The sequence below is a fragment of the Grammomys surdaster genome, unplaced genomic scaffold, assembly GCF_004785775.1.
Source record: "Grammomys surdaster isolate TR1022 unplaced genomic scaffold, NIH_TR_1.0 62, whole genome shotgun sequence".
Taxonomy (NCBI): Eukaryota; Metazoa; Chordata; class Mammalia; order Rodentia; family Muridae; genus Grammomys; species Grammomys surdaster.
Genome location: NW_021604564.1, coordinates 1,545,840 through 1,569,212, shown reverse-complemented (window position 1 = coordinate 1,569,212; position 23,373 = coordinate 1,545,840). Strand labels below are relative to the sequence as shown.

Sequence of the window (23,373 nt, the reverse complement as noted above, 5' to 3'; positions counted from 1 at the left end):
TAAAAGTTGCCTTGGACATGGTGTTTCATCATAGCAACACTAATACATAGGGCCACACCCTTATAGAAAAGTGGCCCTCCCATGGGCCTCAGTAAAGAGAGGCTTATGAGCTCCTCTCCCATCCATATTTATGCTCAGTACTGTAAATTTTAAAATATATTACTCAAAATTTTTAGGCCAAGCAGTCACGGTGTCCACCCTTAATCCCAGCACTTGGGAGGCAGAGGCAGGTAGAACTATGAGTTTGAGGCCAGCCTGGTCTATAGAGTAACTTCCAGGACAGCCAGAGATACATAGTGACATCCTGTGTTGAAAAACAAACAAAAAAATCTAACATTTTATTGTTCTTGAGAGAAAAAAACTAAATGTTTTCATAAGACACCAAAGTGTCAAAAAGCCTGAACCCCAGCCATGGTTATAGACACATCTAAAGTGTCTCACTCTGTGTGAATCCCCAGGACTTTGCACATACTGTAACCTGTGACAACGTGTCTCCACTCTCAATTCTATACTTCAAGCTGGATATGGTCCTGTACATTTATGATGCCAGCAGTTAGTAGGTAGAGGAATGAGGAATGGAGTTCAAAGCTAGCAGTGAGTTTGAGCTAACCTGTACCACATAAGACCCTGTCTGAAAAAAAATAGTTGATCCAAAACCTACTCAATAACCTACTACTGAGTGTACCAATGAATCAGTAAAGGAGTAAATAGGTAGCAAAACATTGCATGCATGAAATGAAAGTAAGTAGAGAACTTAGCTATTGGGAAAAAGGGTTTATGAGCAAACCAAAGACACAGCTCCCCTTGCCAATGAACTAAGACATTACTTTTACAGTTGAAGTTTCCATGTGCTTGGGAGCCTTCTGGATCCATTTGAAAGTCAGGAAGGCAGGCACAGATGTAGGAGCCTGGTACATTGGTGCAGACAGAATTTAGTCCACATTGTAATGGATCTTGGGTGCACTCATCAATATCTGCAATAAAAATCAAATACATAAGGAAATTCAGAGGAACATGGGGAAATGTACACCCCCAGCCACCTGGGAAGACCTCTGCTCACCTTCACATGTCACCTTCAGGTCTGTGAAATTGTGCTGTCCATTACTCGATGCAAAGCCAGGGTGGCAGGTGCAGAAGTAGCTCCCAAGAGTGTTGGTACATGATGAGTTGAAAGGGCATATGTCATCACATTCATCGATATCTGCACAGTGGAGAGGGAGCATGGAGTAAGGAGTAATGGTTCCATGGGAAAGAGCATAATGACCTCAGTTTGACCCTCAGAAGCCAGATCCCTGGTTTCACTACTGTTGTGATTTAAAAAAAAAAATGCTGGCATCAGGTAATTCCCAGGAGAGCCCTCAACCAGCTCAGAGGAGAAGGGAAAGGGGAATGGGGAAAGGATTGTAGGGGGGTGACTGGTAGAGGGCAGTAAGAAGGATGTAAAGTGAATAAAAATACCCTGGTTAAAGGTGGTTTGAGGGAAAAAAATGTTTACTTCAGCTCACAAGTCCAGATTGAAGCCATCATTGTAGGGAAGTCAAGGAAGGAACTTGAAGCAGCCATTCATATTCATAGTCAAAAGCAGCAAGAGAATGAATGTATGTCACTGGCTTTTATTATATGCAACTCAGAACCCTCTGCCTAGGGAATTGTGTCAACCATGATGGCTAGGTCTTTCTTCATCAACTATATGTAATCAAGACAATCCTCCCTAGACATGTCCATGGGTCAACCTGATCTAGACAATCCTTTATTGAGGCTCTCTTCCCAGATGGTTCTAGCTTGTGTCAATTTGGCAATTAAAACTAATAATCTCACACATAATAATAATGAACCTCAGGCTCAGTGAAAGACTCTCAGGCAAACAAGGTGAACCAATCACAAAGAATGACACCCAAGGTTGACCTCTGGCCTTCATATGTATACATGCATGTACACATGAGTACAAACATAAACATGATTACACACATATTCACACACCAAAAGAAGAGAAAGAAAACTGAGTTGGCCAATCCAATGACCTAATGAACTAAGAATGCCCTTATTCTCACACACACACACACACACACACACAGTACAGATGTATGTTATAGTCATGATAATGCATTCTGATAAATGGATTATCAGGTGATTCCGTCAGGATATTATAGAATATACTTAGACAAACATGGACTGTATACACAGTCAGAACACAATCCATATATGAAGCTGTGTAGGGAGAATTCTGAAAACTTGTGGGAAAACTACAAGAAAACAAGACAAGAGACTTGTGATCTCTGTTTCTCCATAGCATTGACTGTTCTTGGAATGTGCTTTCATGCCCTTCCCAGGTGTAATAAACAAGAGTTGGTTTATTCAAAAAGCATACATGAGCTGGGCCTAGGCTCCCCACACATATGTATGAGATGTGCAGCTTGGTCTTCATGCACGTCTCTCAACAACTGGAGTGGAGGCTGTCTCTGAATCTGTTGCCTGCCTGTGAATCTGGTTCTTCTGACTGGAGCTGCCTTGTCTGGCCTCGGTGAAAAAGGATGCACCTAGTCTTGCAGCAGCTTGATGTCTCAGGATGGCTTGGTACCCAGGGGGTCCTCCCCATTCTCAGAGGAGAAGGGAAGGTAGGACAGGAGGAAGGACTATGTGAGGAGGGACTGGGAGGAGAAGAGGGCCTGTGATCATGATCATGATATAAAGTGAATACATACATACATACATACATACATACATACATACATACATACATAGGAAGAAATGAATTATTATCTTACTATCATTCAGATGACGATTCCAAATACAAGTTGTCCTTTTGAATGTGTACAGCCTGAATTCATGTGAACATACCTTGACCAAAAACTGTATGCAACCTGAACTCATGTGAACTCATTTGCTCACATGACCTCGCTTACTCCTCAGAATATAAATTGTTTACTGCTCTGAATAAAGTTGACTATTGCATGAGACTTTAGTTCATCTCATTTTTAGGCTCCATTCAGGTTCGCATCACCAACTAGAATGGAAACAATACCTACATGGGACTTCTTTGTATAACCAAGAGATGGTAGATATAAAATATTTGAGGATGACTCTAGATTCAGAGGTGTCTGTTTAACAGTAAACGTCATAGTGTGGTTACACTCAAATAATGATAAAATAGGACCAGTAATATGGCTCAGCCTGACAACCTCATTTAATCTCCAGAACCCACGTGGTAGAAGGCAAGAACTGACTTCCATGTGTTCTCCTCTGACTGTCACACAGCATCATGAGGTGTGTGTGTGTGTGTGTGTGTGTGTGTGTGTACATGCACACACATATTTTTACATCTGTGAAGGATTACTTAGATTAGAATGAGACCTACTCTAGATATAGGTAGCACTATTTCTGGGGTTGGAGTCCTGAGAGGCATGAGAAGGAGCTAAGAGCTATCACCAGTATTCATTATTCATCTGTCTCTGCTTCCTGGATGTGGATGTAATATGACTGGCTACCTCGATCTCCTGCTGCCATGCCTGTCCCACAAGGAGTGCTGGCCGTACCATTCCTCTGCCATGAGGTGGCACAGATAGGGAGGTGATGCCCCCTCCTCCTTAACCCTCTCCACATGTGTTGGGATAGCTGGCCACAAGGTCATGAGAACAGTAGAGCTGGAGCTGCCCCTCACCAGCAGTAGCCCCTGCAATTTGCCTGGGAAGCTCAATGTACTTGGCCCTGGTGAAGAGGGCATAGGTGAGTTGGGTGTGACAGAGAAAAACAGAGGGTTCAGTGGTGATGCCATGTCCCCCACCACCATGCACCACTTGTGGTATTCAGAAGAGCTGCCTCAATATCATGAGATGTGAGAGTTAGCCTCTCACCATATGTAGCACTTGGGAGACCTGGGCCCTGTGTCTCACCCGAGCAACACAGTGGAGCAGACCCTAATGGTGAAGGCATGGATGAGCCAACCCCAGGGTTGTGAAAGCAGGAGAACTGGTCCAGCTCCTCATGGGTTGCAGCAATAGGAGAGTGAACTGGAACCTTGGCCAAGTAACTAACACATTGGAGCTGACTTTGGAGGCATGAGTTAGAGCTTGAGAGCAGAAGAGCTGAGCCTTCCTCCTGCCTACGGAGGCATTGGTGGCACAGCTGGAACAGTGCTTAGAGAATTCACCCTAGTAGTGTGGATAAGTGAGAGCTGGTAGGATGACAAGCTCAGGTGCCACCTAGGCCCAGATCCAGGGATTTGAGTTGGCCTACCCCAAAATCTATCTCATCTGTGAACTATTGGGCATGTAAAAGGGCCAGTCCTGTCAAGCCAAAGCTGCAGGATCTCTGTGACACAAGGGAACCACAGGATAACTGAGAAGAATCTCAGTAAAGATCCAACATCGATGGTGTCACAGAAACTAGGGACCTGAAGCCAAACCAATGACACATTACAATTAACATTTGCAAGTGAACATGTGTAGACAGAGGGATAGACTGTGGGACAGACTGTGACATACTGCAGCTTCCACAATGAGATGTTTTCTATGCTTTGTTTAGGGTTAGTTTGCTTTTGTTCTATTTGTTTGTGTTTTTGTTATTTGGGAGGAGAGGTTTCAAGAGAGAGTAGATACAAGGGGATGGGGAGATGAGTTAATACTGGAGTGCATGATGTGAAACGCACAAAGAATTATTAAAATGTTTAAAGAAATAAACAAAAGGATCAGACGGAACTGAAGGAATGAATGCTCACTGCTCAGCTCACTTTCTTTGCCTTCATGAAGTCCAGGACCTAACCTATAGTCATGACAATTCTCCACAGAGATGCTATTCTAGTTAGCATTAACATGATACAGCCTAGAAACACCTAAAAGAAAATCTTCATTAATTCTCTTTATAAAATTAGTCTGTAGACATGTCTATGAGAAACTGTTTTCGTTATCTTAATTGATGGAACAAAGCCCACTGTTAGCCATACCATTCCCTGGGCAGGTAGTTCTCAATTATATAAGAAAGTTATCTAAGCATAAGCCTGTGAGCAAACCTGAAAGCAAGCTAGCAATAAACATTTTTCCATGGTTTCTGCCTCCAGGTTTCTCACATGATCTCCTCCCCTGACTTTCTTCAGTGATCAATTGACACCTGGAAGTATAAGCCAAATGAACCTTTTCCTCTCCAAGTTGCTTTTGGTCATAGTGTTTGTCACAGCAACAGGTTGAAACTAGAATACATACCGACAGATCAAACTGACCTAAGCAAGTCCTCATTGAGATGTTCTTCCAAGATGATTCTAGATTGCTTCAAGCTAATGATTAAAACTAACCAAATGACATACAGAGTCACACATGCACACACTCGAGCACACGTGCACACACACACACACACACACACACACACATACACGCCACACATTAAAATCTAGGTTGGTTGCTGACTGTAACCAACAAGATGAGCTATTAGTGATGTTCTGAGTTCTCTAAGCCCAGACTCAAACATCTGCATTCTTCCTTTTAGAAACACATCTCTTTTTTTAAACAGAAACCATGTTATGAGGAACCCTATGTGTCACTGTTTCAGTAGTTTTCAGCCAAATGAGATCAACTATTGAACTATGCCAGCTGCTGTAGGCACAGCCCCTAGGGACACTAAAAACAGAAAAGGTGGTCTGTTGTAAGCAAGGTCAAATGGCAATTGCTATGACACTATGTTTGAGATTAATTTACTACCCATTGGCAAGTCCTCTACATGGCTGGGGAGATTACCTGTACAATTCTCATCTGATGGATGACCAGGGATCTGAAACGTTGACAAAGAGAATCCAGCTGGGCAAGAGCAGCTGTAGGATCCCAGGGTGTTGATGCAAATGAAGGTGGGACCACAAAGAGTTGAATTCCTGGAGCACTCATCCACATCTAAACAGAATGTCAGAGTTAGACAAAACAATGACATGTGATTCAGGAAATTGTTAGCAGGTAAAGCTCTGGCTGTGACTAAGTTTATTTCGCATTGTGGTATGGCCACAAGCTGGTAAGGCCAGGGAGTAGAATGTGGTGGCTTGAATAAGAATGACCTCCATAGACTCAGGCATCTGAACACTTGGTTCCCCAGTTGGTGGTGCTGTTTGGAGAGATTCAGAAGAAACCGGCTGGAGAACTTGCTGGAGAAAGTATGTCACTGGGGGGTGGGGGGTGTGTAGCAAGCTTTCATCCTATTTCCTATTTGCTTTCTCTGCTCATTGCTTGTGTATGAGCTTTGTCTCTCAGCTTCCTGCTTCTGCTCTCACATCTCCCACCCCTTGCCTTGCCTTCTATCCTTTGGCATGTTATCACACCATAATGAGCCAATCAGTATATACACATAGACCAAATTAACTCTGTCTTCCTTAAGGTGCCATTGGTTATAGTGTCCTTTATTTCTCAGCTCAAATTAGTAACTAATACACTGTGGGATTGTGAAGACATGAAGCCATGTACACTTCACCATACATATCCAATCCCAACACTCTCAAAGTAAGATGAGAGGCAGAAATAGGAGAATCATCAGATATATGGACCAGGGAACCTCATATATGCTGCAGTGAACAGCAAAGAGATCCTGTCTCCAACAAGGTAGGAGGCAAGGACTCCACACGAATACCATGGCATACACACATTCAAACTTACACCCATGAAAGTACGTTGCAATCCACAAAGTGAGGTCCTGGAAATCTGGCTGAGGCAGTGAGGGGATTAAAAAATGAATAAACACAGAGATGCGTGTGCAGAAAAGCTGAGGTTTGGTAAGCTATGCTCCCTCTAATGGAATGGTACTAACTACACAACAATCAAGAACCTCCATGAATTTGTTAATATAGCACAGTGGGTGAGAGCTAGAGAATCTTTGTAAGTAGGCAGCAGGCAGCACAGCATTAAAAACAAGAAAGACCTTGTCTTAATAATGTGGAAGGCAAGGACTGACTCCCAAAAGTTGTTCTCTGACCTCCACACATGCACCATGATGTACACATGCCCACACTCATGGAGGGAAGGAGAAGTAAGATAGAGGTAGGGAGAAGAGGAGAGGGAGGGAAGGAGGGTTGGAGGGAAAAAGGAGAAGGGGAAAAAGGGGAAGGAGGAATCTTGGCTTCAGTTCTTCAGATGAAAGTTTTAAACTCATCCTTAGCCCAAACCTCTTATCACTGTACTTTCAATAGATTTTGAGTTCCTGGTCAAAACCTTCACCTACCTTCACAGGATTCTTCCAGGCCCTGGAACATTGGCCCTCCTCCACTAAATTCAAGTCCTGAGTTGCACATACAATAATAGCTTCCAAAAGTGTTGTGGCAGGTTGCATGCTCTGGGCAAACATTTTGAGTCACACATTCATCTTCGTCTGATGAGTTGGGTATAAAATGCAGGAGAAGTCAAGTGAGGAAGCAAGAAGTGAAGAATACATACTGGAGATGCACTCTATGTGCTAACTGGTAGCTGACAAGATGAAGGCTGGAACACAGAGACATGCTTTCTATCCTCCCTTGCAGCTTTACATAGCCAAAAGAATAAATCTTGACCAATAGTATGTAAGCAGAAATGTTGCAAAGAGCTTAAAAACGTAACAATCAATATTCAAAAATAGTCATAGTTCTTCATGCCTCCTGTAACAAAACATTGGGGTATAAATTATATGTATGCCATGTGATTTCTCCACTACTGCCATAAAGAAATGGCATCTGATTCCCCACCTCCTTGAATCCATCTTGTCCTATTACTTGTGTTGGCCAATAGAATGCACAAGTGATGGATGTCAGCTGCAAACTTGAGCCTCAAGAAGCCTTACTGCCTGTGTTCTTTCTCTGAGACTGATTGGCACTTCCACATGAACGAAGCCCAGGCTCGTGTAAGGAATGGCAAAAATGAAGCAGAAAGAATGTAAGAGACAGAGGAGGAAGAGTCATGCTGTACAGTACTACATCTTCTAGAATGACAAAACTGGTACACATGAACTTACAATGGACATGGCTACTACCAAGGCACCACCCTCCCTGAGCAGATATGACTTCTAAGGACTGTAGGAAGGGAGATTTTCTTCAGTGTTGTAGACAGTGTTGAATTGTCTTTGATGGAGTAAATAATTTCTTGCCCATGGTTATGTAAGCACATCAATAAATCAAGCATGCTGGAGCCCCAACAAAGGCATGAAAAGAAGGGAGAAAAATGTTGGAAAACTTCACACCAGTCAGAATGGCTAAGATCAAAAACACAGGTGACAGCAGATGTTGGCAAGGATGTGGAGAAAGAGGAACACTCCTCCATTGTTGGTGGGATTGTAAACTGGTACAACCACTATGGAAAGCAGTCTGGCGGTATCTCAGAAAATTGAACATAGTGTTACCTGAGGACCCAGCTATACCACTCCTGGGCATATACTCAAAAGATGTTTCAACATACAACAGGGACACATGCTCCACCATGTTCATAGCAGCCTTATTTATAATAGTCAGAAGTTGGAAAGAACCCAGATGCCCTTCAACAGAAGAATGGATGCAGAAAATGTGGTACATTTATACAATGGAGTACTACTCAGCTATTAAAAACAATGAGTTCATGAAATTCTTAGGCAAATGGATGGAGCTGGAAAATATCATCTTGAGTGAGGTGACCCAATCTCAAAAGAACATACATTGTATGCACTCACTGATAAGTGGATATTAGCCCAAAAGCTCGCAATATCTAAGACACAACCTATAGACCACATGAAACTCAAAAAGAAGAAGGAAGACCAAAGTGTGGGTGCTTTGGTCCTTTTTAGAAGGAGTATCAAAAGTTTCAACCAGAGCTCCCAAAGTCTAAACCTCCAGCCAGAGAGCACAAAGGGAGGGACTCATGTCTCTACCTGTATAGGTAATTGAGGGTGACCTTGTCAGACATCAGTGGAAGTGGAGGGCCATGGTCCCTGAAAGTTTGGATCCCCTAGTGTTGGGGATTCAAGAGCAGGGAGATGGGACTGGGAAGATGTTTGGAGCACACCCTCATAAAAATAGGAGGAGGGGGTATGGGATAAGGGGTTTTGGGATAGAATGGGAGAGGAGATAACATTGAAAGGTAAATACATATAATATCCATTTTTTAAAAAAACACAGATAAAGGGTCTAAAAAAGAGAGAGAGAGAGAGTTTACTTATTTTAGATTATTTTCAAAAGTTTTGAGGAGATGCTAATTGGCTAAGATCTTATTTTAAGCTCTCCACAAAAGAATTTAAGTCTCTGTTTAATATTCTCAAGAGAGATGTAAATCTTAATTTTCCTCAACAATTAATTGACAAAAGAGAGGTAATCTCACAAAAAGTAGAAGAAGCTATTACTAATCGATATATTATATAGTCTGATTAGTTGTCGGTGGTGCTATAAATTGTAGCACCTATAGATAAAAGATTATTAATATAGATTTATATTTCTTTAAATAGGGTCCTCATGACTCTCTGAGTGTGGAAGGAGTGACTGTTGGCGTTTCTGCCCTGATTTTACAAGAACTTTGAAAATTGGCTTTAAAAACAAAAGAGGGGGAACGGTACCCCCCCCAGAAGGAGTCCCCCTGAAATACTCTTCATCATGCCTTGTTCACTTTTAACTCTCTAAAGCTGAAAGCTCATGGCAAATCTGCTGCTGCCTGCCTCTGGCACCACCGAGACCAATAAAAACTTTGCCACAGATATGGGGAAGGACTCTCTTACCCTTAAAGGGAATGGCCCAGGCCCAGTTCCCCTATGGTGCCGAGGATTGATATGCCTGTTTTATACCACAGAAGGCACAGCTAACAGGCTACCAAAAAGATTAATGAAATAAATAGATACCCCCATAAAGCCAGGCCCAACCATAAATAAGATGAATAACAATTTACATCCAGGGAAGAGAAATCTCCCTAAGAATTCCCTTCTTTTTCCTTTCCAGGTAAAAATGTGATGTCTGCTGTTAGAAGGTCTAATCCAGATGCTGGCCTCCGAACTTATACTACTCAGACCTTTGAAGGGCCACTGACAAGAACATCAAACAGCTAGAGACTGACATCACAAATCTGAAGAAATCCCTCGTTTCACTGTCTGAAGAGACCTCCTAAAATCGCAAAGATCCTTATTGGACTTGATTTACTCTAGTACAATAGAAAAGGCTGTATACAGCTCTTGACTGTGTACAACCCTTAAAGAAGAAGGTTGCCTTTACATAGACAAGACAAGGAGGGTTAAAGAGAGTATGAAATAGGTAGTGAAGGCCCTAAGAAAAATCAGAGAGAGAAAGAGAAAGATGACTGCTGGTACAAGAATTGGTTTTCAGCCTCTCCAAGGTTGTCAACCCTGCTTCGTCCCATCTTGAGACCATTGTTTGGTTTCTTTTTGCTTATTTCTGCTGGTCCCTGGGCCTCAAATAGGCTGACTAACTCTGTGAAACAACAGATAAATAATTTGGTAGCAAAACCTATTCAGATACATTATCATAAGTTAGCTATGGAGGACCACGAGACTCAACATGAGGTTGTTACTTTATACAGGGTGTTCCCAAAACCCATCTCCACCCAACCTAAAAGAGGGGACTTCTGCCCCTAGACCAAGCAGAGAGGGGCCACCCAGAACCCCCTCTGACTGGCGATCTGAATTCTTGCTTAGGCTGTGAGGCTAAGCACTGCAAGGGAATATAAATAAAAGATAAAAATATGTCTCTGGGTTCCCTGAGGGACAAGCCTAACTGAATAGGGGTTGATGTCAAAAGTATCTCCTCTCCAAGAAAAAGACATCGGGATGGGTATGGCCCTCATCCCTCACTGAACAAGGACGGGGGACTGGAGCCATTGCAAGGTCCCCATCAATTACTGGAGGTCAGACCTCTATCCCCACCTTCGCAAGTTTAGAATTGCCACAGCCCTTCTATACTTAGAGAAGGGAGGAGATGTCAGGGGCAGCCCTGCTTACACACTGAAGACCTAAAACCAGCCATAGGCCTAAAATCATCAATAGGCCTGTCATACACGTATACTAACACCAAGTCTTGGGTCTCAGTGGGAAAACATTGAAACAGATGGCTATAAGCTATTGTAAACAGACAGCTTTTATGGAAATTTACAAGCCTGAGTAGTCATAGACCTTGTAAATAGGTAGCCTTGGCAGACAATACCAACTTAGATAAGGACAAGTGAGTCATAGGCAGAGTCATAGTGACCTGTCCCCTGAACCTTCACTCAGCCGATACCCGGTTCTGAAAGATATCTGTATTCCCCCTGAACACCCACACTCCAGTGTCATCCCCTTCCCCACATCCTGCCTTTCTGTGTTTATAACCCTTGTGTGAATGAATTATGATTTGAGAAAAAATAAACAAATTATTTTTTAAAAAATGTTGGAAAAAAGAAGGGTTGTGATAGGATGATTTGTGAACAATTACATTAAAAAAAAAAAGAGGGAATATCTAAGTGAATCAGCCTGGCAGGTGTAAGGCTCTGACTTCTGTCCTCAATATAGACAAAACCATATGAAAAATGGCAAGCGCTAATGAGATCTGCACTCCATTTCCTGGACCATGACTCCACCTGAATCCCTAGAAATCTGCTACTTCCAGGAACAACCAGGTGAGATCCACAAGCCCCAACTTCCCACCTGCTGGGCGTCCAGCAAGCCCAGAATCCATGAAGTCTGCTCTGTCCCCTCTGCACACCTTTCTTTTGTTCACACCTCTAACCACAATCTCATATGTCTGCAGCTATCAGTGACCACCTGGTGAGATCTCTACCCCAATCCCCTGCCTACCAGTCCCTCTGGGCAAACCCAGAAGCAGCAAGCTTCACCCTGCACCCTCTGCACTCCATGTCCTGGGCCACAGCTCTACCTGAATCACTGGAGGCCTACTGCTGCCAGGGACAACCAGGTGAGATTCCCCAATCCTCTGCCTGCAGGGTCCCTAGCAAGCCTAGCAGCCATGAGGTCTGCCCTGTCTGTTCTGCATTCCATGTTCCAATCCACACTTGTATCAACAATCCCAGACACCTCTAAAGCCATCAGGGACCACCAGTTCTACTTGCATCCCTCGAGATCTGCTGTCACCTGGGACAACCAGCAGCCTGAAGCCATTAGGGACCACCAGCTCTGCCTATATCCCTGGAATCCTGCTGCCACCAGGAACAACCAACTCTACCCGAAGCACCAGAAGCCTGCTCCCATCAGGTACTACCAGACCTGTGAACACTAGGGATAAACAGATGGCTAAAGGCCAGCATAAGAACACAATTAACACAAGGCAAGGCAATATGGCACCACCAGAGCCAAACTATCATACTACAGCAAGCCCTGACTATTGTAACACACCTGAATCACAAGAAAATGACCTTAAATCTAATCATATGAAGATGATAGAGGCCTTTAAAGAGGAAATAAAGTCTTAAAGAAATACTGGAAAATACAATTAAACTGGTAAAGGAAAAAGCAGGGGAAGGGGGGATGGGATAGGGAGGTTCCAGAGGGGAAATCAGGAAAGGGGATAACATTTGAAATGTAAATAAAGAAAATATCCAATAAAAGAAAGGAAATAAATAAATATAAAGAAATACAGGAAAATACAACCAAACAGGTGAAAGAAATGAACAAAACCATGTAAGACCTGAAAATGAAACTAGAAACAATAAAGAAAACACAAACTGAAGCAATGCTGGAAATGGAAAACCTAGGAAAAAGGACAGGAACTACACACAAAAGAAGCACCAAACTTCTTTCCCAGTTTCCATGGCAGGAGCAGCCATGAGCAACAAAGTCTCGCACCACACCCTGTATGTGGCTGTGTGGGAAATCCTGCACAGGAACCAGCTCAAGTTTCAGGAGACGGTGGAGTTGCAGATCAGCCTGAAGAACTATGACCCTCAGAAGGACAAATGCTTCTCAAGCACTGTCAGGCTTAAGTCCACCCCTTGGCCCAAGTTCTCAGTATGCGTCCTGGGAGACCAGCAGCACTGTGATGAAACTAAGGCTGTGGATATCCCCCATATGGACATCAAGATGCTTAAGAAGCTTAATAAGAACAAGAAGTTGGTCAAAAAGCTGGCCAAGAAGTATGATGCCTTTTTGGCCTCTGAGTCTCTGATCAAGCAGATCCCACGTATCCTGGGCCCAGGCCTAAACAAGGCTGACAAGTTCCCCTCCCTGCTGGCACACAATGAAAACGTGGTGGCCGAAGTGGATGAGGTGAAATCTACAATCAAATTCCAGATGAAGAAGGTGCTGTGTCCGGTTGTTGCTGTCGTCCACGTGAAGGTGATGAACTGATCTACAACATCCACCTGGCTGTCAATTTCTTGGTATCCTTGCTCAAGAAAAACTGGCAAAACACCAGGCTTTGTAAATCAAGAGCACCATGGGCAAGCCCTAGTGTCTGTATTAGGATACTCCAATAAACCTCAGTATTATCATCACCCCCTAAAAAAAAAAATCACCAAAAGAATACAAGAGATGGAAAAGAGACTCGGGCATAGAAGAAATCTGATACAACAGTCAAAGAAAAGTTTCTAAGACAAACATTCAGAAAATTTGAGACACTATGAAAAGACCAAACATAAGAATAATAGAAAGAGAAAAACCCCAACTTATAGGCACAGAAAATAACTTTAACAAAACCATAGCAGGAAATTTCCCTAACCTAAAAAACTGAGATGGTTATAACTATACAAGAAAATCAAATAGAATGAAGCAAAAAAAAGAAAAGAAAATCCTTCTACCACATAATAATCAAAACACTAAGTATAGAAAACAAAGAAAGAATATTAAAAGCTGCAAGGGATAAAGGCCAAGTAACAATAAAGGCAGACCTATTAGAATTACCCCAGACTTCTCAACAGAGACTTTAAAAGCCAGAAGAGCCTCAGAAGATATCTTACAGTCTCCAAGAGATTGAAGATGCCCGCCCAGACTACTATACACAGGAAAACTTTTAATAACTGTAGATAGAGAAAACAATGTATTTCATGACAAAATCAAATTAAACAATATTTTTCCACCCTCACTAGAAGGAAAACCCTAACAAAAGGAGAGTAAATAACTACACCCAAGAAAACAAGGGCAAGAGATAATTCCACACTAGCAAAACCAAAAGAGCATCACATACAGAGAGAGAAAGAGAGAGAGAGACAGAGACAGAGACAGAGAGACAGACAGAGACAGAGACAGAGACAGAGACAGAGAACCAACACCAAAATAACAGGAGATTACAGTCACTGGCCCTTAATACCTCTTAACATCAATATTCTCAGTTTTTCCAATAAAAAGACACAGGCTAACAGAGTAAGTGCATAAACAGGACCCATCATTCTGCTGCATACAAGAAATACACCTCACCAACAAAGGTAGCCATTACCTCAGAGAAAAGGACTGGCAAAGGTTTTTCAAACAAATGGACCCAAGAAACAAGCTGGAGTAGTCATTCTAATATCAAATAAAGTAGACTTTCAACCTAAAGTAATCAAAAAAAAATACAGAAGGACACTACATATTCATCAAAGGAAAAATCCACCAAAAGGACCATTCAAATCTGAACGACTATCCCCCAAACACAAACACACCCACATTCATAAAAGAAATATTAGTGAAGGTTAAATCACACATCAAACCCCACACATTAATAGTGGGAGACTTCGCTGGGCAGTGGTGGCGCATGCCTTTAATCCCAGCACTTGGGAGGCAGAGGCAGGTGGATTTCTGAGTTCAAGGCCAGCCTGGTCTACAGAGTGAGTTCCAGGTCAGCCAGGGCTATACAGAGAAACCCTGTCCTGAAAAAAAGAAAATAGTAGGAGACTTCAATGCCGGAATCTCACCAATGGACAGGACATCTAGGCAGAAACTAAACAGAGAAATAATGAAACTAACAGACATTATAAATCAAATGAAACTAATACAAAAAATTATACCTTCTTCGCAGCATTTCAGGGAACTGTCTCCAAAACCGACCATATACTCAGTAAAAAAAAAAAAGTAAGCCTTATATACATACAAGAAAATTTAAACAAATCCTTGTGTCTGACGGCAGTTAAAGCTGAACTTAAACAACAAAAGAAATAACAGAAAGCCTACATACTCATGGAAACTAAACAACTCTCTATTCAGTGACTACATACTCATGGAAACTAAACAACTCTCTATTCAGTGACTACAGGGTAAGGGAAGAAATAAAGAAAGAAATTAAAGGCTTTGTAAATTTAAATTAAAATGAAGACACAACATGTTCAGACTTATGGGAAACAATGAAACCAGTGCTAAGAAGAAATATCACAGCACTTAGTGCCTTCATGTAAAAACGGAGACTTCTTATACAATTTAAAATGTACCTAAAAGCTCTAGAAAAAAAGAAGCAAATGACCTGAGAGGTATAGATTTCAGGAAATAATCAAATTCAGTTGAAAAAAATTAGAAGCAAAGAGAGATTTACAAAGAATCTATGAAATCAAAAGCTGTTTCTTTGAGAAAATCAACAAGATAGACAAATACTTAGCCAAGCTAACTAAAAGGAACAGAGACAGTATCTAAATAAACAAAATTATAAATGAAAAGGGAGGCAGAACAATAGAATCTTAGGAAGTTCAAGGAATCGTTAGGTCTTACTACAAAAACCTATACTCAACAAAACTGAAAAATCTAAATGAAATGATTTTTTTAGACAGGTACTACCACATACCAAAGTTAAATCAAGATCAGCTACACTATCTAAACAGTCCTATAATCCTATAACTCCTAAGGAAATAGAAGCAGTCATTCAAAACCTCCCAAACCAAAAAAAATAAAATAAAATAAAAATAAAAAATAAAAAAATAAAAAAATAAAAACAAAAAACAAAAACAAAAAACCTAGGGCCAGATGGTTTTAGTGCAGAATTCTACCAGACTTTCAAAGAAGAACTAATACCAATACTTCTCAAACTATTTCCCGAAATAGAAACAGAAGGAACACTACCTAATTCATTCAATGAGGCCACAGTTACCCTGATACCTAAACCATACCCAGCAGAAAAATATATCTTCAGACCAATTTCTCTTATGAATATCAATCCAAAAATAGTAAAATTTTAGAGAACTGATTGCAATAACACATCAAAAACATCATTCACCAGGATCATCCCAGGGATGCAGGGATGCTTCAATATATGAAAATCCATCAACATAATCCACTATATAAACAAAATGGCTGAGAAATAAATTATGGTAACAACATCCTTCACAATAGCCACAGATAATATAAATTATCTTGATGTAACTCTAAGCAAGCAAGTGAAAGCTCTGTATGACAAGAATGTCAAGTCCCTGAAGAGAGGAATTAAAGAAGACCTCAGAAGATGGATAGATATCCCATCCTCAGACATCAGTATGATTAAGATAATGAAAATGGCCATCTTACTGAAAGCGATCTACAGACTTAATGTAATATCCATCAAAATTCTAACACATTTTTTACAGACAATGAAAAAGAAATTCTCAACTTCATATGAAAAACAAAATAGGATAGCCAAAACAATTCTCAACAAGAAAATAACTTCTGGGGTCATTACCCATGACTTCAAGCTGTTCTGCATAGTAATGGTGATAAAACCTACATGATACTGGAACGGAAACAGAGAAGCTGATCGATGGGATAGAATAGAAGACTCAGAAATAAGAACACACCTATAGACACTTGATTTTTGATAAAGAACCCAAAACCATACATTGGAAAAAAGAAAGCATCTTCAACAAAGCTGGTCTGACTGGCAGTCTATATGTAGAACAATACAAGTTGATCCATATTTATGACCCTGCACAAAACCCAAGTCCAAGTGTATCAAGGACCTCAACATAAAATCAGATATACTAAATCTAATAGAAGAGAAAGTGGGAAAATAGCCTTGAACACATTGGCACGGGAGAAAACTGAATACCAATGGTGAACTGAACACCAATGGCTCAGACTCTAAGATCAACAACTGATAAATGGAACCTCTTGAAACTAAAAGGATTCCGTAAGGCAAAATACACTGTCAATAGGACAAATTGGCAGGCTACAGATTGAGAAAAGAGTTTCATTGACCCCAAAACAAATTGAGGTATAATATCCAAATTATATAAAGAACTCAAGAAGTTAAGACTCCAAAAAAAATAAGCCAATTCAAAATTTGGGTACAAAGCTAAACAGAGAATTCTCAAAAGAAAAAATCTCAAATGGCCGAGTAGCACTTAAAGAAATGTTTAACATCCTTATTCATCCAGGGAATTGCAAATCAAAACAACCCTGAGATTCCACCTTACACCAATCAGAATAGCTAAGATCAAAAACTCAAGTGACAGCACATGCAAGCAAGGATGTGGAACAGGGGGAACACTCTTCCATTTTTTTGATGGGATTACAAATTTGTACAACCAGTCTGGAAATCAATCTGAAGGTTCCTTAGAAAATTGAAAGTAATTCTACCTGAAGACCCAACTATACCACTACCCAACATGTAACCAAAAGATGCTCCACTATACCACATGGACACTTGTTTCACTATATTCATTGCAGCCTTATTTGTAGGCTTCTGTAGCCAGAAACTAGAAGCAACCTAGATGTCCCTCAACTGAAAACACAGAAAATGTGGTTTGTTTACATAATGGAATACTATTCAGCTATTAAAAATGGGGACATCATGAATTTCACAGGAAAATGAATGGAATTAGAAAATATAATCCTGCGTGAGGTAACCCAGACCCAAAAGGAATTGCATAGTATATAATCACTGATGAGTAGATATTAGTCAAGAAGCACAGAATACACATAATACAACCCATAGACAGAAGTTTAACAAGAAGGAAGAACTGGGAACAAAATAATCACTGGAGTCAGAGGGACTGGGGGACCTGGATGAGAGTGGGGAGCAGGATGAAAAGGGGTGCAGGATCAGGTATGGAGGAACACTGAAGAGAAGCACAAAGGGCCTGGAGAATAAGTGAAACTAGGAATCTGCTGGGGTGGGGGATTGGAGGGATCGCTAGGAAGTCCCAGAAAGCTAGGATGGAGGAGACCCCCAGGACTCATTGCTGGTGACCTTAGCTAAAATGCCCAACAGTGGGGATATGAAACCTGAAGATACCACTTCCAATAGTCAGATAGGACCCCCAGTGGAGGGATGGGGACACCAGCCCACTTACAAAACTTCTGACCCAAAATTTCTCCTGTCTAAAAGAAATGAGGGGACAAAAATGGAACAGAGACTGAAGAAATAGCTGGCCAGTGACCAGCTCAACATGGGATTCATCTCATGGGCAGGCACAAATCCACAATACTGTTGTGATTGCAGACAGGAGCCTAGCATGACTGTTCTCTAAGAGGCTTTACCCAGCAGCTGACTAAGACAGATGCAGATACTCATATCCAAACATTGGTTGGCAGTCAGAGACTCCTATGGAAGAGTTAGGGGAAGGATTGAAGGAACTGAAGGGGATGGTAACCCCACAGGAAGACCAAGAGTGTCAACTAACCTGGTCCCCTGAGGGCTTCCAGAGACTGAGACACCAACAAAGAACGTATACACACAGGCTGGCGCAAGGCCTCTGGCACATATATAGCAGAGGGATGCCCTGTCTGGCCTCGGTGGGAAAAGATGAACTTAATCCTGTAGAGACTTGATGCCCCAAGGTAAGAGGAAATCTGGAGACCGCACCCTCTCAGAGGCAAAGGGGAAGGGGGGAACTCTGTGAGGGGGAACATTAGGGACCAGCATTTGGGATGTAAATAAAATAATTAATTAATATATAAAAAAGAACTTCTGGAGGTATCACCATCTCCAACATCAAGCTGTACTACAGAGCAATAAAAACTGCATGGTATTGCTATAGAAACAGATAGGTTGATGAATGGAATCAAATCAAAGCCCCTAAAATAATCCCACACACTTAGAGATACTTGATATTTGACAAAGAAGACAAAACTATACAATGAAAAACTGAAAGCATCTTCAACAAATGGTGCTGATCTGACTAGATGTCTGCAAGTAGAAGAACGCAAATAGATCCCTAGTTACCACATTGCATAAAACTCAAGTCAAAGTGTATCAAGGACCTCAGCATAAAACCAGATACACTACATCTAATAGAAAATAAAGTGGGAAATAGCCTCAAACTAATCAGTACAGGAAACAAGACAACACCAACAACTCCATCGCTAAGATCAACAATTGATAAATGGGACCTCATGAATCTGAAGACAAAAAACACTGTCAATAGCACAAAGCAGCAGCATATAGATTGGTAAAAAATCTTCACCAACCCCACATCTGACAGAGGGCTACTATCTAAAATATATTTTTAAAACTCAAGAAATTAGATACCACCAAATCCCCTCCAAAGAAAACAGAGAATTCTCAACAAAGAAATGTTCAATATCCTTAGTCATCAGAAAAATGTAAATCAAAATGACTCTGAGATTTCATCACAATGGTTAAGATAAAAAAAACTCAAGAAGCCATATATGCTGGCAAGGATATGAAACAAGAGGAACACTCCTCCATTCCTGGGAGCAGTGCAAACTTGCACACAACTCTCAGTATCAATCTGGCAGGTTCTAAAAAAAAAGGATAGTTCTACCTGAAGTACCAGCTATAGCACTCCTGAACATATACCCAAAAAATGCTCCACCACCCCACAAGAACACATGTTCCATTATGTTCATAATAGCTTTATTCATAATAACCAGAAACTGGAAATGACCCAGATGTCCCTCAACCAAAGAGTGGATACATTTTAAAATGTTGTTTGTTTAGACAATAGACTGCTCAGCTATTAAAAACAAGGACATGGTGAATTCTGCAAATGGAACTAGAAAATATCATCCAAAGTGAGGTAACCTAGATCCAAAAGATATTCATGGTATGTACTAACTTATAAGTAGATATTAGCCAAAAAGTACAGGATACCCATGCTATATTCCACAGACCCAAAGAAGCTAAACAAGATGGAAGCCCAAGCAAGGATGCTTGAATCTCACTTAGAAGGGGAAGTATAATAGTCAAAGGATACAGATAGATGGAGGGAACTGGATAGGAGGTAAAAGGGAATTCAGGATCAAGCATGAGAAGAGACAGGAGAGAAAACTAGAGGGCTGAGAGAATGCATGGTGTAGCGGCATATTTTCCCCGAAAATTGGAATACTACTCAGCTATTTAATTTGCATATCATCCTGAGTGAGGTAGCAAAGACCCAAAAGGACATGCATGGTATGTTCTCTCTTATAAGTGGATATTAGCCATAAAATACAGGATAACCATGCTACAATCCACAGACCCAAAGAAGCCAAATAACAAAGAAGGTCCAAGGAAGTACTCTTGAATTATTCTCAGAAGATTGTGTCTCAGAATAGACACTGGAAGCATATGGAGGAAGAGAACTAATTGGGAGAGGTGATGGTGAGAATAGGATGGGGATATCAGCTGTAGGGAGAGAAAAAGGAAATCAGTGGCAGGCAGAGGGAGGCTATCTTTAAGATGTACCAGAGACCTGGGACAGAGGGAGGCCCCAGGGAGTCTATGGAGGTGACTCTAGCTGAGACTACTAAGCAGTAGGTGATATAGAGTCTGAAGTAGCCACTTCCTGTAGTCAAGAGGATTCCCAGTGGAGGGGAAGTACAGCAACCCACCCACAAAACCTTCAACCCACAATATGTCCTGCCTACAAGATATGAAGGGATAAGGATACAGTGGAGACATGAAATGGCCAACCAATGATTGGCTCAAGTTGAGACCCATTCCATGAGCAAGAACCAATCCCTAACACTCCTAATGATACTCCGCTATAGTTGCACACAGGAGCCTAGCATAACTGTCCTTTGAGATGCTCCACCCAGCAGTAAATGGAAACAATTGCAGAGCTCCTCATCCAAACATTGAATGGAGCTCTGGGAGTCTTATGGAAGAGTTGAGGGAAAGATTGAGGGACCCGAAAAGGACAGGTACTCCACAGAAAGAACCAACATAGTCAACTAACCTGAACTCTTGGGGGCTCCTAGAGATTGAACCACCAACTAAAGATGGCCTGGTCCTAGGCACACACACACACACACACACAGAGAGAGAGAGAGAGAGAAGAGAGAGAGAGAGAGAGAGAGAGAGAGAGAGAGAGAGAGAGAGAGAGAGAGAGAGAGCAGATGTGCAGCTTAGTCTTCCTGTGGGTCCCCTAACATTTTTAGCACAGGCTGTCTCTGCCTCTGTTGCTTACCACTGTCCCCTTCCCCTAGCTGGACTGCTTTGTTAGGCTTCAGTGGGAGAGGATGTACCCAATCCTGCAGTGTGACTTGATGTGCCAGGGTAGGGTGATACACAAGTTAGGCCTCTGCCTTCTCAGAGGAGAAGATGGTGGAATAGAGGGAGGAGCTGTGTAAGGGAGGGACTGGAAGGAGAGGGAGCTGATATTGGGATATAAATAGAATATATATATGAAAAAAGGAAAATTTGCAAGGACCAGTTGTTGCAAACCTTCACAAGTGGAGCCATTCAAGACAAAGCCTGGTTGGCAGGTGCAGCTGTAGCTTCCCAGAGAGTTAGAACAGTTGGAATACTTAGGGCAGATCCCAATTGTCAGACACTCGTCAACATCTGCAGGGCAGCAAAAGAGTGAGTGAACTATGTGCTGTGTGCTGACCACCAAAGACCCATGGCAGAGAGCCTGAAGATATTACCTGTGCAGGGAACATGACCTGGACTTCCTAGGATCCAGCTTTCCACAGTGGAAGAAGAGAAGCCACTAAGACAGCTGCACCTGGCTCTCCCTGGGATATTGGTGCAGACTGAGTTAGGACCACAAGGTGAGTCACTTTTAAGACATTCGTTAACATCTGAGCAAAGAAAAAGGCTGGAATGACAAACTGTTCTTGTTCTGGAACTAATAATTGAAATAACCCTCCTTCTGTGAGCTCATTATTTGTTAACTTTGGTGAGGTCTAGGGTCCTTCTGTTTAAATCTAAGCAATCTTATAATTCTGGTTCCAAGTTCATAAAAGTGGGTTACTAAGTCAAACACCACTGACCTCCTACCAAACGCTAGCAGTCTTTGATAGAATATGAACACGTGTAGTGATTTCTTCTGAACTGAAGCGTTCCCTTCTGAGGGAGGAAGGGACTCCTAAGACTAAGGAAGTCAAAACACCTTCAACATCAGATTCACAAGGCCCCTTCCCTTGGTTATATGAGTAATATGCAATTAAGCTGCCTGAGTGATATAGGGATAATTTCTTCAGCTTGTGGCCAGTACCCTATCTATGGTGAGAGTAGATGTTTATTCATGTTTCCCCAGGAAGTCACACAACATAAACTTACCTTGACATTCCACTCCTGGGCCCTGAAAGTTAGTTTGTCCATTGCTGGACAGGAAGCCTTGTTTACAGGTGCAGTAATAACTTTTTGCGGTGTCAGTGCAGGTGGCATAAGCTGGGCAAGTGGTAGTGTCTTGACACTCATTCACACCTAGGTAGCATGGAAAGAAGCATATGTATGTGTGTAAAACACTAGAATAGGGATTTCAAGGAGTCACAAAAAGGAATGGAGGAGCCACACCTTAGAGTCTCCTGCCTGTGGAAGATATCTTATCCATGTCTTGCCCATGTGAGAAACAAAGGTAAATAGATGGGGTAACTGGTTTTTTTTATAAGAACAGCCTAGAGACAACCATGCTTGCCCCTGGATTGATTCCTCCAAAGTAGGTGTCTTAACCACCAACCAAAGAACATAAATGGGCTGGACCTAGTCCTTTCTGCATATATGTAGCAGATATGCACCTTAGTCTTCATGTGGGTCCCAAACAACTGGAGCAGAGGGCTATCCCAAAACCTGTTGACTGTACATGATATATGTTCTTCTAGCTGGGCTATCTTGTCTGGCCAGAAAGCATCAAGAGGAGGTGAGGGTGGAGTAAGGAGGGTGATCAACAGGGAGAATTTGGAGGCTCTCTTTTAATAAAATATAGAACATAATTTTTTTCCTGGGCCCTTCTCTAATCTTATGAAGGGGACTATGAAAAGAGAAGTTTTGAAGCTTAAATTTGTCTTCTCCCACTATCTTTCATGGAAAAGCTACATTCATATGCCATATGAGATCTTAATATTTTGTTCAGGCCAATGCCATAAGAAATTATATAGAAATAAAGACATAATAACTAGAAATAAGAAAATAAAATTGAAGCCAGGCGATGGTGGCACACGCCTTTAATCCCAGCACTTGGGAGGCAGAGGCAGGCGGATTTCTGAGTTCGAGGCCAGCCTGGTCTACAGAGTGAGTTCCAGGACTACTCAGAGAAACCCTGTCTCGAAAAACAAAAAAAAAAAGAAAGAAAGAAAGAAAGAAAGAAAGAAAGAAAGAAAGAAAGAAAGAAATATAGAAAGAAAGAAAGAAAGAAAGAAAGAAAGAAAGAAAGAAAGAAAGAA

General features: G+C 41.6%; 1 protein-coding gene and 1 pseudogene across 1 annotated transcript in view; one reads left to right on the top strand and one right to left on the bottom strand.

Moving 5' to 3' along the window:
* Adgre1 (adhesion G protein-coupled receptor E1) overlaps nt 1–23,373 on the bottom strand; it is a 90,481-nt gene that overhangs the window by 58,403 nt on the left and 8,705 nt on the right. Inside the window, exons 3-9 of the mRNA XM_028762569.1 lie at nt 22,271–22,417; nt 21,634–21,789; nt 21,431–21,550; nt 7,186–7,332; nt 5,724–5,873; nt 1,061–1,201; nt 828–974 (exon numbers count right to left, since the gene is read on the bottom strand). Coding sequence (XP_028618402.1) covers nt 828–974; nt 1,061–1,201; nt 5,724–5,873; nt 7,186–7,332; nt 21,431–21,550; nt 21,634–21,789; nt 22,271–22,417 — 1,008 coding nt within the window. The remainder of the gene's footprint in view (nt 1–827; nt 975–1,060; nt 1,202–5,723; nt 5,874–7,185; nt 7,333–21,430; nt 21,551–21,633; nt 21,790–22,270; nt 22,418–23,373) is intronic.
* Nucleotides 12,715–13,339, top strand: LOC114617064 (annotated as a pseudogene).